Source organism: Pelodiscus sinensis, chromosome 1 (genome assembly GCF_052426305.1).
Source record: "Pelodiscus sinensis isolate ZL-2025 chromosome 1, ASM5242630v1, whole genome shotgun sequence".
Taxonomy (NCBI): Eukaryota; Metazoa; Chordata; order Testudines; family Trionychidae; genus Pelodiscus; species Pelodiscus sinensis.
In genome coordinates this window covers 89,326,634-89,340,442 of record NC_143052.1, presented here as the reverse complement: position 1 = coordinate 89,340,442, position 13,809 = coordinate 89,326,634, and the positions used below count along the sequence as shown (strand labels likewise).

Sequence of the window (13,809 nt, the reverse complement as noted above, 5' to 3'; positions counted from 1 at the left end):
AAATTGTAGGGATGTAAAAGACTAGTTGAATAGTTGACTACCTGTAGTTTAGGTGACTACTCACATTCCCACCCTTTTCCTGCCTCTGATATAGAGGCAGCAAGGGGTGGGGGAGCAGGAGCCAGTGATGGGGGATGCTGGCTTAAAAAACGACGCTTACTACATTTAAAAGACAGAAGTATAGTGGGGGTAGTGAGCACCCCCCGCAATCGAGTAGTGGATGGAAATTCCATTGACTACTTGATTAGCTGATTATCCACAATTTAACATGGCTAGTAAATTGAAGCTCTTCTTTGGAGTGCACCTTGAGATTCTAAGTCCATTTTCATGATTCCCTACCTTTTGTCCTAGGTAGAATAAAAAAAACTTTAACTTAATCTGATGACCTGATCATTGCTTGAGTATGACACCATTATAAAGCATGAAGGACTTAGGACATTATATATTGCAAGGCAATTAAAAAAGAATCACTGGAATCCCTGAACTTCTTACTCTCTTGTGCCTGATGTGTGCAAGGAGGCCGGGCCTCTCTGAGAGCTACTAGTCTCTGATTCTGCACTGGCTTGGTCCTGGCATCACTGAGAGCAGCCTAGAGATGCCACTGGTGCAAGGTCTGCTCTGTGTTGCTGAATGTTTACTGGGTGTGACAGAGCCATCTGTCCGGGCTGATTGAAACTCTTTGATTACCTGCCCTGCCCTTAGTGAAGCAACCAGGGAGCTGCTCTAACCTGCATTATCTGGCTGTCATCCCCAAGGGACTATCTGCTGCTAAAGATCACTTGAGTCTATTGCACTCTGGCAACTCCATTTCCCTGTCCCCAACATGTCCTTTCTGGTCTTGATGCTAGGAGGAAGCACTTTATGAGTGGCTCGGCTTAGCTCTGCTCACTCAGGATACCAGCAAAGCTCCTGGCAATTCCCATCCATTCCTTTTCCTCAAAATTGTAAGGCCCAAGAGAATCTTTGGTGCTCTGGAAGTGTGCAGGCTCCATTATTCCTTCTCTAAATATACATTTTTGCATAGATATTTAGCTCCTCTTTTTTGAGAAATCAACTAACCAAGTGTTTCTAAGTAAAACACTGTTAAATGTCAGTTGAGTTTTTCATAAGCTATCAAATCAACATTCACTGGAATGATCCTCCTCCAGTAACTATCTGTGTCATACTTTCAGTTAATGTGCTAGGAGGTCCAAGATGCTACCTATTATATTCTCAATAACAAATGTGTCATTACAGGGATACTTTAATCTCACCCTCTCATCTTTTTCCACTGTAAGGTGTTTGAGTGGGTGTTGAGCAATGCCATTTGTTCTCTGGAAAGTCTGTCCTTATTACAGTCATCATGGCTTGTCTTGCACCAGAGAAGCAAGACTAATACTGTGATAAAGAAACAGCTGACTTGCAAAGTGTGCTGCTTATCTGCTACTATTCATTAAATAAGAATTGATGGGAAAATAACATGACACTTATTCTTTCAGACATATGTATGACCATGCTTCAAACCTGTATCCACAACTAATTAAGGATCCCACTATTCTGACCAAAGTTCGGCAGTTTATGGGGTATGTACTAAGTTACTAGAGATGTGAATCTTGCGTTCATGCTTAGAAATAAAAGAATGATGGAATCTTTAGGTCTTTCCGCATAGTTTGTGTGCTAAAGAGGAGGCATAGGCTCCTTCTGTTATACTACAATAAGAAAAAGTAGTACAAACAGGCATTAAGAAGGGAATATGCCCTGTTCCCCATTCTGTTCCTTCAGAGGCATATGAACTAGCACTACAGACAGGTATAATTAATGCCAACTAACTCACAAGCTTATTGTATTCAATAACTTTATGGACAAGCTTGTGTTCTGAATACCATATTGGGCTATCTCTTGGCACCTGTAATTTTTCCCTATATTTGTCCCACTGTAGGCATTTGTATAGTTTATATTGTATAAGGCCAAGTATATTATATATTAGTTACTGAGTTCTGGGACCGCTCATAAGTGGGAGAATCAGGAGTGATTTTATTCAAGTCAATGGAGTTACACTAGTAGAAATTAGGTACAAATGGGAAGAGAATCCGTCCCTAAATGGGAAGCTCAACATTTGGCCTACATTATTTATTTCCTTACGTTTATGTGTTGATGTAAGTTCTATTTTCTTTCTTTGACTACAAATACTTCTGCCAAATCTCAGCCATTTCTGTGAGCCATTTCTGCCTTTTGTCCATTTTTTTGCCAGGAAGCGATGGTTCCACCAGTAGCTTGCTTTTAGTAGTTCTGGATCTCACACTAGGACTTGTGCTTGTGGCTCATGCTATTATTGCTGCACTGATACTTCCCATAAAGTATCATATTAAAGGCAGTTTTGGTCCATCAACAGAAATTAGGCATCTCAATGCTTCCATACTGCTCCTCTAGCCTCCAGCCCATCTTTCCTCTCTGAAAAAAATAGTGGGCAGTCACCATGCCCTGGTAAACATTCCTGTGAGGTTCTGTGCTATATCCCCAAAGAGACTCAGCGCAGCAGGCGTAACCCATGGAGATGGATGAGAGTTAAAAATGGCTTTGTCACAATTCATAGGCCAGATTATGGATTGTTATGGGGATACATCAACCTTTGCTGGGCTGCCTTAAAAACCTTTATTCAGTACAGAAAACTTGTAGCCCTGAGAGTTATAACTATGCCCCCAAATGTTCCCATGATGCACACTATTCCTCATCCTGTGGAAGGAAGAATGAGAGCATCGTAGAGCCATTTATGTCAGTCCTACTTTGCAACAGGCACTGGGGAAATTCAGCTGTAGCCATTTTACACTCCTCTATGCTTGCCAGTTAAAGGGTCTGAAGCAGGGGCCAGAATCTGGTTGGGCCTGTTTTAACAAAAGTAGCTTTTAATCCAAACTATGTCTCTAGGAGAGAGGCAACTGTTGCTGCGTATCACTGTGGTGATTACGTTTGCCCATTGTTAAACCACTCAATTGTTGAATCATAGAACACTAGAACTGGAAGGGACCTTGAAAGATCATCAAGTCCAGTCCCCTGCTCTCACAGCAGGACCCAGTACCATTGAGATAATCAGTGATGGAGATTCCACAGTCTCCCTAGGCAATTTATTCCAGTACTTAACCACCCTGACAGTTAGGAAGCTTTTCCTAATGTCCAACCTAAACCTCCCTTGCGGCAATTTAAGCCCATTGCTGCTTGTCCTATCATCAGAGGCCAAGGAGAACAATTTTTCTCCCTCCTCCTTGTAACACCCTGAAATGCTATCAATCTTCCCTTTTTCATGCTAAACAAAGCCACTTCTTTCAGTTTTCCCTCATAGGTCACCTTTTCTAGATCTTTAATTATTTTTGTTGCTCTTCTCTGGACCTTCTCCAGTTTCTTCACATCTTTCCTGAAATGTGGTGCCCAGAACTGGACACAATACTCCAGTAGAGGCCTAATCAGCACAGAATAGAGTGGGAGAATGCATCCTAGAATGAAGTTTGGGGTTTTTTTGCATCAGTGTCACACTGTTGACTCATTTAGCTTTTGGGTGATGGTGTAAAGTGTTGGTCTTTATAGAATACACAAAATGTGAACTGTGCTCTGTAAAACCAAATTTCTTCCTGTGTAGGAAGCAGGATCAATGGACCAGACAACAAATAAAAAATAATAAGGATGACCCCTTTTGGAGACATGCTGGCTATATTATTGCACAGCTGGATGGACTGTACATGGGTGCCCTAGAATGGGCTAAGCAGCAAAAACAAACAGTAAGATTGATGAAGCTCTCTTAAGTTGTTCTAAAATGGGGAGGGGAAGGATGGGGTAATTCAGAGTTAAAGATGTAAAAGATATTTAAAGGCAAGAGTCTCTGCCTACCTATTCAGCATACAAAGCTTCTGTTATCAATAGTGGATGTTCTATACGGCATATGTAACAAATCTTCAATGCAGATCAGAAAAGTGTTCCCTAAAACTAATTTGCACCTTTTCCACTTGAATGCTGGTTGGGTTGAGAATAATTTTTGAAAACACTCTCAGACTAGAAGGCCACATTATTAATTGGTTTGTGGACAAATAATACTTGGGTGTTCAAAGTGGCAGGAATATTGTGAATAAAAAGCTAGAAAGTCACTAATGGATTCATCTTTATTTTCCAAGGATGCTTTAAAAAAGCCCTTTGAAGCCCTGACATTTTTTTAAATATTCTATTTTAGTGTATATTTGACTGTATTACTGCAGAGTGGGGTTTGAGTCATATCATAATTTGTACTTGAAGTATCATTGCCACAATCCAGATCAGCAGCTAATGTAAATCAGTGTTGCTCCATGAACTTCAGCAGAGTTACGATAATTTACAGTGGCTGAGGATCTATCCCAAAATGTCTAAAGCATTTCACACAGTAAAGGCAATGATTTGAGTTCCTGAAAATGACCTTTCAGTCATTGTGATATGGATGGTGAGCTAAAAAGCAGTAACGTTTAAATGTGTGTGTGTGTGTGAGAGAGAGAGAGTGAGAGAGAGTGTGTTGCTTTCGGCCTTTATTGCAGGGGAGCCCAGGCTGTGAAAGAGAATAGGGCCATGTCCATTCAGAATAATGTAGAGAGGGACTTCCTTGTAAGCAAGAACTGTTGAGATTGTGTTAAGATGGCTTGACAAGAGTACACAAAATTTCATACTATAACACTGGCATTTAGCTACTTGTAATCCCAGCATTCTTTTGATTTAGGGTGAAAGAAAGACTAACTGGTGAAAGAAACACTAACTGGTAGTAACAGCTGAAGTTGCTCCCTCGGTCACATCTCCATCCAAAAATAAATGTTATGGTCTCTTTGTCTCCAAGCCCCTGAGTATCTTTGAAGTCCACTTCCTGAATGTAATTGGAGATCTGTTGGATCTTATTCCTGCATTATTCACGAATTCAGCCGTGGGTTGGCACAAGGGTGACCCAACAGGCCATGGGAAAGATCATTGGAATATGGGTCACTGCTCTGCTCTGATCAAGGTGAGGGCAACCTTTCTCATAACTTCGATCTCCTGAGTAGAATTATATGATGATCATGTTGCTGTAACTCTCGTTTATATTTCAGAAGCATGCAGGGCCTCAGTCAGGACCCCATCGTTCTGGACACTTACAGACACATCAATCTTGATTCCATTTTGTTGTAACTGATACTGTATATAGATAAGTTTTCTAACATTCTAGTTCTTGCTTTTGTATCTTGTTTCTGTTGTATTTTGTCTTTCATGTGTGTCTGAACTGAAGTAATCTACTATCTGAAGATGGCTAAAAGCCATGTTGGAGAGACAGAAAAGACGTTCTCATGACTTTTTAAAAGGTGTACAAAACACCTCAGAATGGAGGATCCTGGGATTCTGCAGTGTGCTACCTTTGAAAGGGGCAGCATTTGATTTTCCAGAGCTAGTCTCTTGTCCATTGGTCTGGTAGTGATCAGGAAGGCTGTCTAGGAAGCATTTTTAGCTGTCTGGGAGGAGGATTCTACAAAAGACATGAAACTGAGTCCTCACCCTATCACCCTCATGTCCTCATGCTGGGATCTTGCCTTCTCTCCACCCCCTCTCCCACTAAGATCAGCACCCTCGCACTTAAATCCTGCCTGCTGTCCCTCTAACATCCATGTCCTTACCCTGGGATCCCCCACCATTGCCTGGGGTAACCGAAAATGAAACTCACCAGCTCCATCTTGCTGGCCTCAGAAGTGCAGCAGAGGATAGCTTCCCTGGCTGAACGGTGTCCTCAGTGGCCATGACCATGGGGGCTGCTGGGAGCCATGCGTGTGAGTGAATCCTTAGACATCAGCCTTTCCCTTCACCTCGGGCTGGCAGCCACACGGGCCCGATTAAATAACTTCTCAAAATATTTCACAGGCCGGATTGGGGAAGTGCTCAGGCTGCCCTAGGCTGGGAGTTTGAGACTCCTGATTTATGGGATACTCCTTTTTACTGCAGGGAATGTTCCATCTTAGCAGCCTTAGCTGAATTTGGAGAAGAGTCAGATATTTACTTATTGTAACTGGTTCCTGGGTGAATATTGGATATTAGAGCTGAATCAATATTTAGAAAGACCCTTCTGTCAATACACATTTAAATTTTTAAACAAATTTGCTTTTCCTGATAAAGTCCCTTGTTTTTGCCTAGTGTGCTTTCTATTTAACTAGTTCACCTAGAGGAACATTCACAAAACCAGCATATTTTCAGCTAATATTGAGGAATATTTGCAGAAAGCAAATTTTGCATTTGCAAACAGTCACCTGACCATTCCCAGAAATGTCAGTGACTAATTTTTAAGGGCTGTAGTTAGCTGCCATAGGGTAGCTTTTCCCAGCTGATCTCTGTAAATTGCCCTTAGCGGTTCCACCAAGGTTGGCAATAAATTCTTTTTAAAGGCAAACAACTGGGAGAGGTCCACAGGTGAGCAGTGCTTCCCCTGCTTATGTCTCTCTGAGTGAGGTTGTGTCTACACTGCAGGGAAAAGTTGGTAAAGATACGCAAATTGTGAACTGCAATTTGCGTATTTTTTCCACTTTTTTTTCCTGAAAGAGGCTTTTCTGAAATTTGGCACGTCTACACTGCGCCATATTTTGGAAAAATCTCCTCTTTTGGAACATCCTTTATTCCTCTCAAAAAGAACATGTCCGCTTTTTTGGAAACTGTTCCGAAAAAGCAGACTCATTCCTTGGACGCGGCAGAGCTCAGCCTAGACATAGCCTGAGGGAAGAGTCGGGTTGTATAGCATGCGTTTCCCCAGAACTTAATTTAGGGTGACTGTCAGAGAAGAGCCTTGTCCCAGTCTATACTGTAATACTCCTGATCCCAGGCCCTTAAAGAAACAGTAACCTGGATCTTCCCAGACACTAACCACTTTTTCTCTCTCAGCACCTACCTCTGTCATTTCCTAGGCCCTCACCTGCTCCAGATTTCCTGCTCTCTCAGAAGTTCCCTCTCTGATTTTAAAAGGCCAGTATGTTCCATTACAAGAACAGATTCAAATGTAACAGTCTGATAATTCTTGAACAAAGCCAAAATCCATTGAATTGGTTATTTGTAACAAACTGTTCTGCCAGCTCTACTAGTGTAGAGTGTTACAAGGATTAGGATTATTCACTGTTCAGCTTCTGTTTTCTAGGTTCTCCCTGGATATGAGAACATCTATTTTGCTCATTCCAGCTGGTTCACATATGCAGCTACATTGAGAATATATAAACACTGGGACTTCAACATTACTGATCCAAAGACTGTGACTGGTCGTATGTCATTCAGCAGTTACCCAGGTACCTGGGGTGTGAATAGGAAATCCCATGCACAGTGTTCATAAATGCATTCATGTCCAAATGTGCCTTCACATCTCACTGACTCTTGTGTGTGGACTTTTCTATAGGACACTGTTACTGTAGGCACCGAGACTGACTTATTTTAGAAGCCAACAGAGAAAAAATTTCTTCCAGATTTACTGTTTTGAATGTGTCCTTAAAAAAATGTCTGACTTGGGGTTCTGAGGAATACTTGTTAAACATTCTGCAGTCCCCTAGCAGAATTATGGTTCCTTTTAAAAGAGCTTGAATTCTGCTTGCTTACATCAGCATTGCTGATCTGTCCCCCACCCTGTCTAAGATTAGCATGTCTTTAGTGCAGTGGTTCTCAAAGTGGGGTCTGCAGACCACTAGTGGTCCGCGGATGCCTTGCAGATGGTCTGTGGTTCCAGCTAACCTCCTCCTCCCCCGCTCCCTGCCTTAGGGATCCCATACTGGTGATCCAGCCTTGTGCCCTGCCCCACGAGGTTGGAGTGCCAGTGCCAGCTTCCTGCTGTGTGGTGTCAGTGTGTGAGTGAGTGGAGAGAGAGGTCCGTGGACGTGCTGCCTAGAGGCTTTCTCTGCTGTTTGTATTGACTGGATTCCAGCCAGTGGTAGCAGCAGGAGAGCACATTAGACAGTGCCTGGGAGTGATGGGGCGGGGGGGAGGGATGGGGCGTGAAGACAGGTAAGTGCCCCCCTTCCCTTCATGCCCAGACCCTGTACCCCACCCCCCTCACACATACTCCAACTGTGACCCTGCATCCCCATCCTGCTCCTGCACCCTCCCTTCAGGCCAGACACCCTGTCCCCACTGTGCTCCTGCACTCTCCCTGCTGGTCAGACATCCTACTCCCAACCTGCTCCTGCACCCTACCTCCCACCCAGACCTGGCACTCTCACCCCCTCCAGCACCTCACCTCATGCCCAGATCCTTCATCCTCATCTTATTCACTGGCAGCCCTGTCCCACACACTGACCCTCTCATTTTGCCCCCTCCCCAGGCTGAGCTCTAGGAGGGAGCGGGGGTTTCCACGAAGTCCACTAACCACAGAATCCCAGAAGAATTAATCCGGCCAATGGGAAGCCTTGAACCTTACTCCTCCCTGTTCCCTCTCCATGGGGCTGAAGAATGAGGTGTCTCAGTTGGGGGCCACCGTTGGAGGTAGTGAGAATTGGGGGTTTTGGGAGGGTTTTTTTTGCTTCTCACTTGTGTGGTCCTCGACTGATTTTTCTGTGGGTCAGTGGCCCTGACCCAAAAAAGGTTCCTCATCCCTGCCATAAATACAATGTTGAAACCTTTTGGCTGTGTCTAGACTGGCAAGTTTTTCCGCAAAATCATCTGCTTTTGCAGAAAAACTTGACAGCTGTCTACACTGGTCGCTTGAATTTCCGCAAAAGCACTGACGATCTCATGTAAGATTGTCAGTGTTTTTGCGGAAATACTATGCTGCTCCCGTTTGGGCAAAAGTATTTTTCCGAAAAACTTTTGCGCAAAAGGGCCAGTGTAGACAGCAGAGATTTGTTTTCCGCAAAAAAGCCCCGATCGCGAAAATGGCGATTGGGGCTTTTTTGCGGAAAAGCGCGTCTAGATTGGCCATGGACACTTTTCCGCAAAAAGTGCTTTGCGGAAAAGTGTCCTGCCAATCTAGACGCGCTTTTCCGAAAATGCTTTTAATGGAAAACTTTTCCGTTAAAAGCATTTCCGGAAAATTATGCCAGTGTAGACGTAGCCATTGTGTTGAACATAAATTAATATTTTACTTTATTTAAAATGAAGTTTGGTAAACTAACATGAGAGAAAGTTCAAGTGCTTAGTCTGTTTTAATAATTTCAGTTAATATTTCCTTTCTTACTGGTTAAATTAAACCATTTTTCCTAGCTAGAGCACTAGTAAAATGGCCTGGGCTTGCTTAATGGCAAGTTTCCATTAGCAGCTGGTGATCCACAGAAAGGTTTGCATTGAGCCAGGTGGGCCACAGACCAAAAGGTTTGAGAACCACTGGTGTAATACAGGAGTGGGCAAAGATTTTTTTCCTGAGGGCCATATTGTCTTCAGAAATGGTATGAAGGGATAGGTAGGGAAAGCCGGGGGAGGTTGTACCAGCCCAAACCACCAGGCATCCCTACCCCCCATCTAGCCCTGTCATCTTCCCACCTCCTGATTGGGATCCTTTGCAGCCACTCACCCCTACCTAGCCCACCTGCTCCCTGCTCTCCCAGGACCCACAGCCCCCACCAAACTGCCCACCTGCTTCCCACTCACAGACTGCAGAAACCTGGGAAACAGTGATCATGAGATGGTAGATTTCAAGATCCTGACAAAGGGAAGAAAGGAGAGTAGCAAAATACACACTGGACTTCAGAAAAGCAAACTTGGACTCCCTTAGAGAACTGATGGGCAGGATTCCCTGAGATGCTAACACGAAGGGGAAAGGAGGCCAGGAGAGCAGGCAGTATTTTTAAAGAAGCCTTATTAAAGGTACAGGAAGAAACCATCCTGTGCAGTAAGAAAAGCAAATATAGTAGGTGACCAGATTGGCTTACTGGGGAAATCCTTGGTGAGCTTAAACACAAAAAGGAAGCTTACAAGGAGAAGAAACTTGGACAGATGACTAGGGAGAAGTATAAATATATTGCTTGAAAATGCAGGAGAGCTATCAGAAAGGCAAAAGCAAAATTAGAATTGCATCTAGCAAGGGATGTGAAGGGTAACGAGAGGTTTCTACAGGCATGTTAGCAATAAGAGGGTGATCAGAGAGGGTGTGGGGCCCTTACTGGATGAGGGAATTAACCTAGTGACAGATGATGTGGGAAAAGCTGAAATACTCAATGCTTTTTTTGCATCTGTCTTCACAGGCAAGGTCAGCTCCCAGACTACTGTACTAGGCAATGCATTATGGGAAGGAGGTGGGCAGCCCTCAGTGGAGAAAGAACAGGTTAGGAACTATTTAGATAAGCTAAACATACACAAATCCATGGGTCCGGATTTAATGCATCTGAGGGTACTGAGAGAGTTGGCAAATATAATTGCAGAGCCTTTGGCCATTATCTTTGAAAACTCGTGGAGATCGGGAGAGGTCTCAGATGATTGGAAAAAGGCAAATGTAGTGCCCATCTTTAAAAAAAGGGAAGAAGCTGTTGGGAATAATCTCCGGACACACTGGGTGTTGGTGAAAACAAGCAGAGGATTTATTGGTTCACACAGCGCTGGTGGAGTGCGGGCCAGGTAGTTAGCCCAGAGCACACTAACTTAACCAAAACATACATTAGATTATATAGGTAGCAGATGGACGGAGGAGAAGTGATTTGATAGGTCTAGCAGCGGAAGTGAGATATGCACATAAGCCAATGGTCTAAGACAGTTACACAGCATCTCCGCCCATTGCCAATTAAACATGTTATCACTAATACAGGTAGTTATTCCTAACAAGCTAAATGTGCCAACATAAACAGGATGGCAGCCCCCAGAATGAATATGTTGCTGTAAGCTTGTTAGCCAAACTTGTGATGTCTAAGTGGGACAGACAACTCCATCCCCATCCTGCCACAGTCCTTGAGATTCAAGCTCATTAATCTGAAAACACAAGAGACAGCGAAACCTGTGCAGCCTGACTGATACCAGCCAGGCCTTATCAGAATGAGAGAGGCCCCTTTGGAATGTAGTTGCCATGGGAATCAGGGTCATAGTAACTGTTGAACTGTTTTACTTCCCAAGCTTGGCCTGATACTTTCACATTTGAGTTGGTCAGTTCTCATACCATGGACTGCTTTAACTTACCCTACAAGGACAATCCAGAGAACTACAGACCAGTCAGCCTTACCTCAGTCCCTGGAAAAATCATGGAGGGGATCCTCAATGAATCCATTTTGAAGCACTTGGAAGAGGGGAAAGTGATCGGGAATAGTCAACATAGATTCACAAAGGGCAAGTTGTGCCTGACCAATTGATTAGCTCCTATGATGAGGTCACTGGCTCTGTGGATATGGGAAAGTCAGTGGATGTGATATACCTTGATTTTAGCAAAGCTTTTGATACGGTCTCCCACAATATTCTTGCCAGCAAGTTAAGGAAGTATGGATTGGATAAATGGACTGTAAAATGGATAGAAAGCTGGCTAGACTGTCAGGCCCGACTCAGTGATTAATGGCTCGATGTCAGGTCAGTGGTTGGTTTCTAGCGGAGTGCCCCAAGGATCGGTTCCAAGGTCGGTTTTGTTCAACATCTTTATTAATGACCTGAATGAGGGGATAATTGCACCCTCTGCAAGTTTGCAGATGACACTAAGCTAGGGGGAGAGGTAGATACATTGGTGGGCAGGGATAGGATCCAGAGTGACCTAGGAAGATTAGAGGATTGGTCCAAAAGAAATATGATGAGGTTCAACAAGGACAAGTGTAGAGTCCTGCACTTGGGAGGGAAGAATCCCAAGCATTGTTACAGGCTGCAGACCGAATGGCTAAGTAGCAGTTTGGCAGAAAAGGACCTGGGGATTACAATGGATGAGAAGCTGGATATGAGTCAACAGTGTGCCCTCATAGCCAAGAAAGCAAATGGAATATTAGGTTACATTAGAAGGAACATTGCCAGCAGATCTAGAGAAGTGATTATTCCCCTTTATTTGGCTCTGATGAAGCCACATCTGGAGTATTGCATCCAGTTCTGGGCCCCCCGCTATAGAAAGGATGTGGACGCATTGGAGAGGGTCCAGCGGAGGGCAACCAAATTGATTAGGGGGCTGGAGCACATGACCTATGAGGAGAGGCTGAGGGATTTGGGCTTATTTAGTCTGTAGACGAGAAGAGTGAGGAGGGATTTGACAGCAGTCTTCAGCTTCCTGAAGGGAAGTTCCAAAGAGAATGGAGAGGCGCTATTCTTAGTAGTGACGGATGGTAGAACACAGAGCAATGTACTCAGGTTAGGTACTAAGGGGAGATCAAGGTTGGATATTAGGAAAAACTATTTCACTAGGAGGGTGGTGAAACGCAGGAAGGGGTTATCTATGGAGGTGGTGGAATCTCCATCCCTAGAGGTTTTTAAGTCTCAGCTTGACAAAGCCCTGGCTGGGTTGATTTAGTTGGGATTGGCCCTGCTTTGGGCAGGGAGCTGGACTTCTGAAGTCTCTTCCAGCTTTATGATTCTATGATGCTGCAGCGGTGCTGCCTGGAGCTGGGGAGGGTGATGCTGCGGAAAGGGCGGGAGCAGAAGGGGCTGGAGGCTAGTTTCCCCTGTTTGATGCACTGCCTGGGAATTGGGCTGGCACCTCTTGACAAGGCAATCCCGACCTGGCTCTCCAGCAAGAACTCAGGGGCCGGACTGAAGTGTCCGATGGGCCAGATTGGCCTGCGGACCATAGTTTGCCCAGCTCTCATGTAGTGTCACATGTCACTGAAAGAGCAAGATACAGTGATTTCATCAGTTTGCACAAGGTGACAGTGAGGCTCACAGACTTGTTTTCCAAATGAAGAACTACAACCTAGATGCAGGCTTGGTGGCCATCCAGAGATACCTTGCAATAAGGAAAACTTCCAGTTCTACTGCTGCAAGTTATAGTAATGAGATGGAGCCCTGAAACTTTTGCTTATTTGATCTTTTGGGGTTTGCAGTAGAACCCACTGGTCACACGTCCTGGCTCCAAATGAAGATTGCAACCTTCTCCATGTTCGTGATCCACCTCAGAAGATCACTTTTTGCCCTGAGCCCACATAACGACTGATTTGAGAGAGCCAGCCAGCACTGTCCTGATAAAATGCAGTGTATTCTGCTTAGTTGCAATCCTGCTATTAGCAGCTTCTGATTAATGACGACATATTATCAGGAACCAGTGCCATCTCATTAACACCACTGTTAATGGGATATGGATATTAGCAATAGCATGCTGCTTTTACAGTTTTGGGGCAGGGGGGAAAGGATTATGTTTTCCAGGCTGCAGCCCAGAAGGAAGCAGGGGGATGTGCAAACCTGCCCGCGGCCAGGGCTTAACATGTCCTAGTCACTTCCTTTAGAGGCTACATCCTAGAAAACCTGCCTGCAGACAGGGACCCCACAAGAGCTAAAGGGTTGTTAGCTTCGGGGGAGATGGCTATGGACTGAGCAGAAGCAAGGAGAGAGAGACTAGCCCGGATGCGGGAGCTGCACAGGACCGCTCCCTGTCTCTCTGGGGGATTGCATGCACAGAAGGAAGCAATGGGACATACCAAGCTCTGACCACTGGAGAATGCAGGGAAAGGTGCCATGTAGCAACATGTGCTCCAGTGCTCCTACTCCCTATGGAAAGGCCCAGCATCCAGACTGCAACTCCCTTCCCACAGCACGGATGGGACTTGTCTTCCATGGCTGCACCCCTTGGACAGGTTTTCAGGGTCTGCAGCCATGGAAGACAAGTCCCGTCCGTGTTTCCTTCTCTGGCTGTCACTTTGCATCCCAGCCTTCTGCTTATTAGCAGCTACTGGATAATAGCAACTTTTTGCTGGCAACCCAGAAACAGAATCTACTATAAATTGAAAACCCAAGTCAACA

The 13,809-nt window shown here is 44.6% G+C and overlaps 1 protein-coding gene across 1 annotated transcript in view; it reads left to right on the top strand.

The window, feature by feature from the left end:
- The window catches only part of PLBD1 (phospholipase B domain containing 1), a 42,889-nt gene that overhangs the window by 11,730 nt on the left and 17,350 nt on the right, over positions 1-13,809 (top strand). Inside the window, exons 3-6 of the mRNA XM_075935232.2 lie at positions 1,479-1,562; positions 3,611-3,749; positions 4,823-4,984; positions 7,127-7,271. Of these exons, the coding sequence (XP_075791347.2) occupies positions 1,479-1,562; positions 3,611-3,749; positions 4,823-4,984; positions 7,127-7,271 (530 nt within the window). The remainder of the gene's footprint in view (positions 1-1,478; positions 1,563-3,610; positions 3,750-4,822; positions 4,985-7,126; positions 7,272-13,809) is intronic.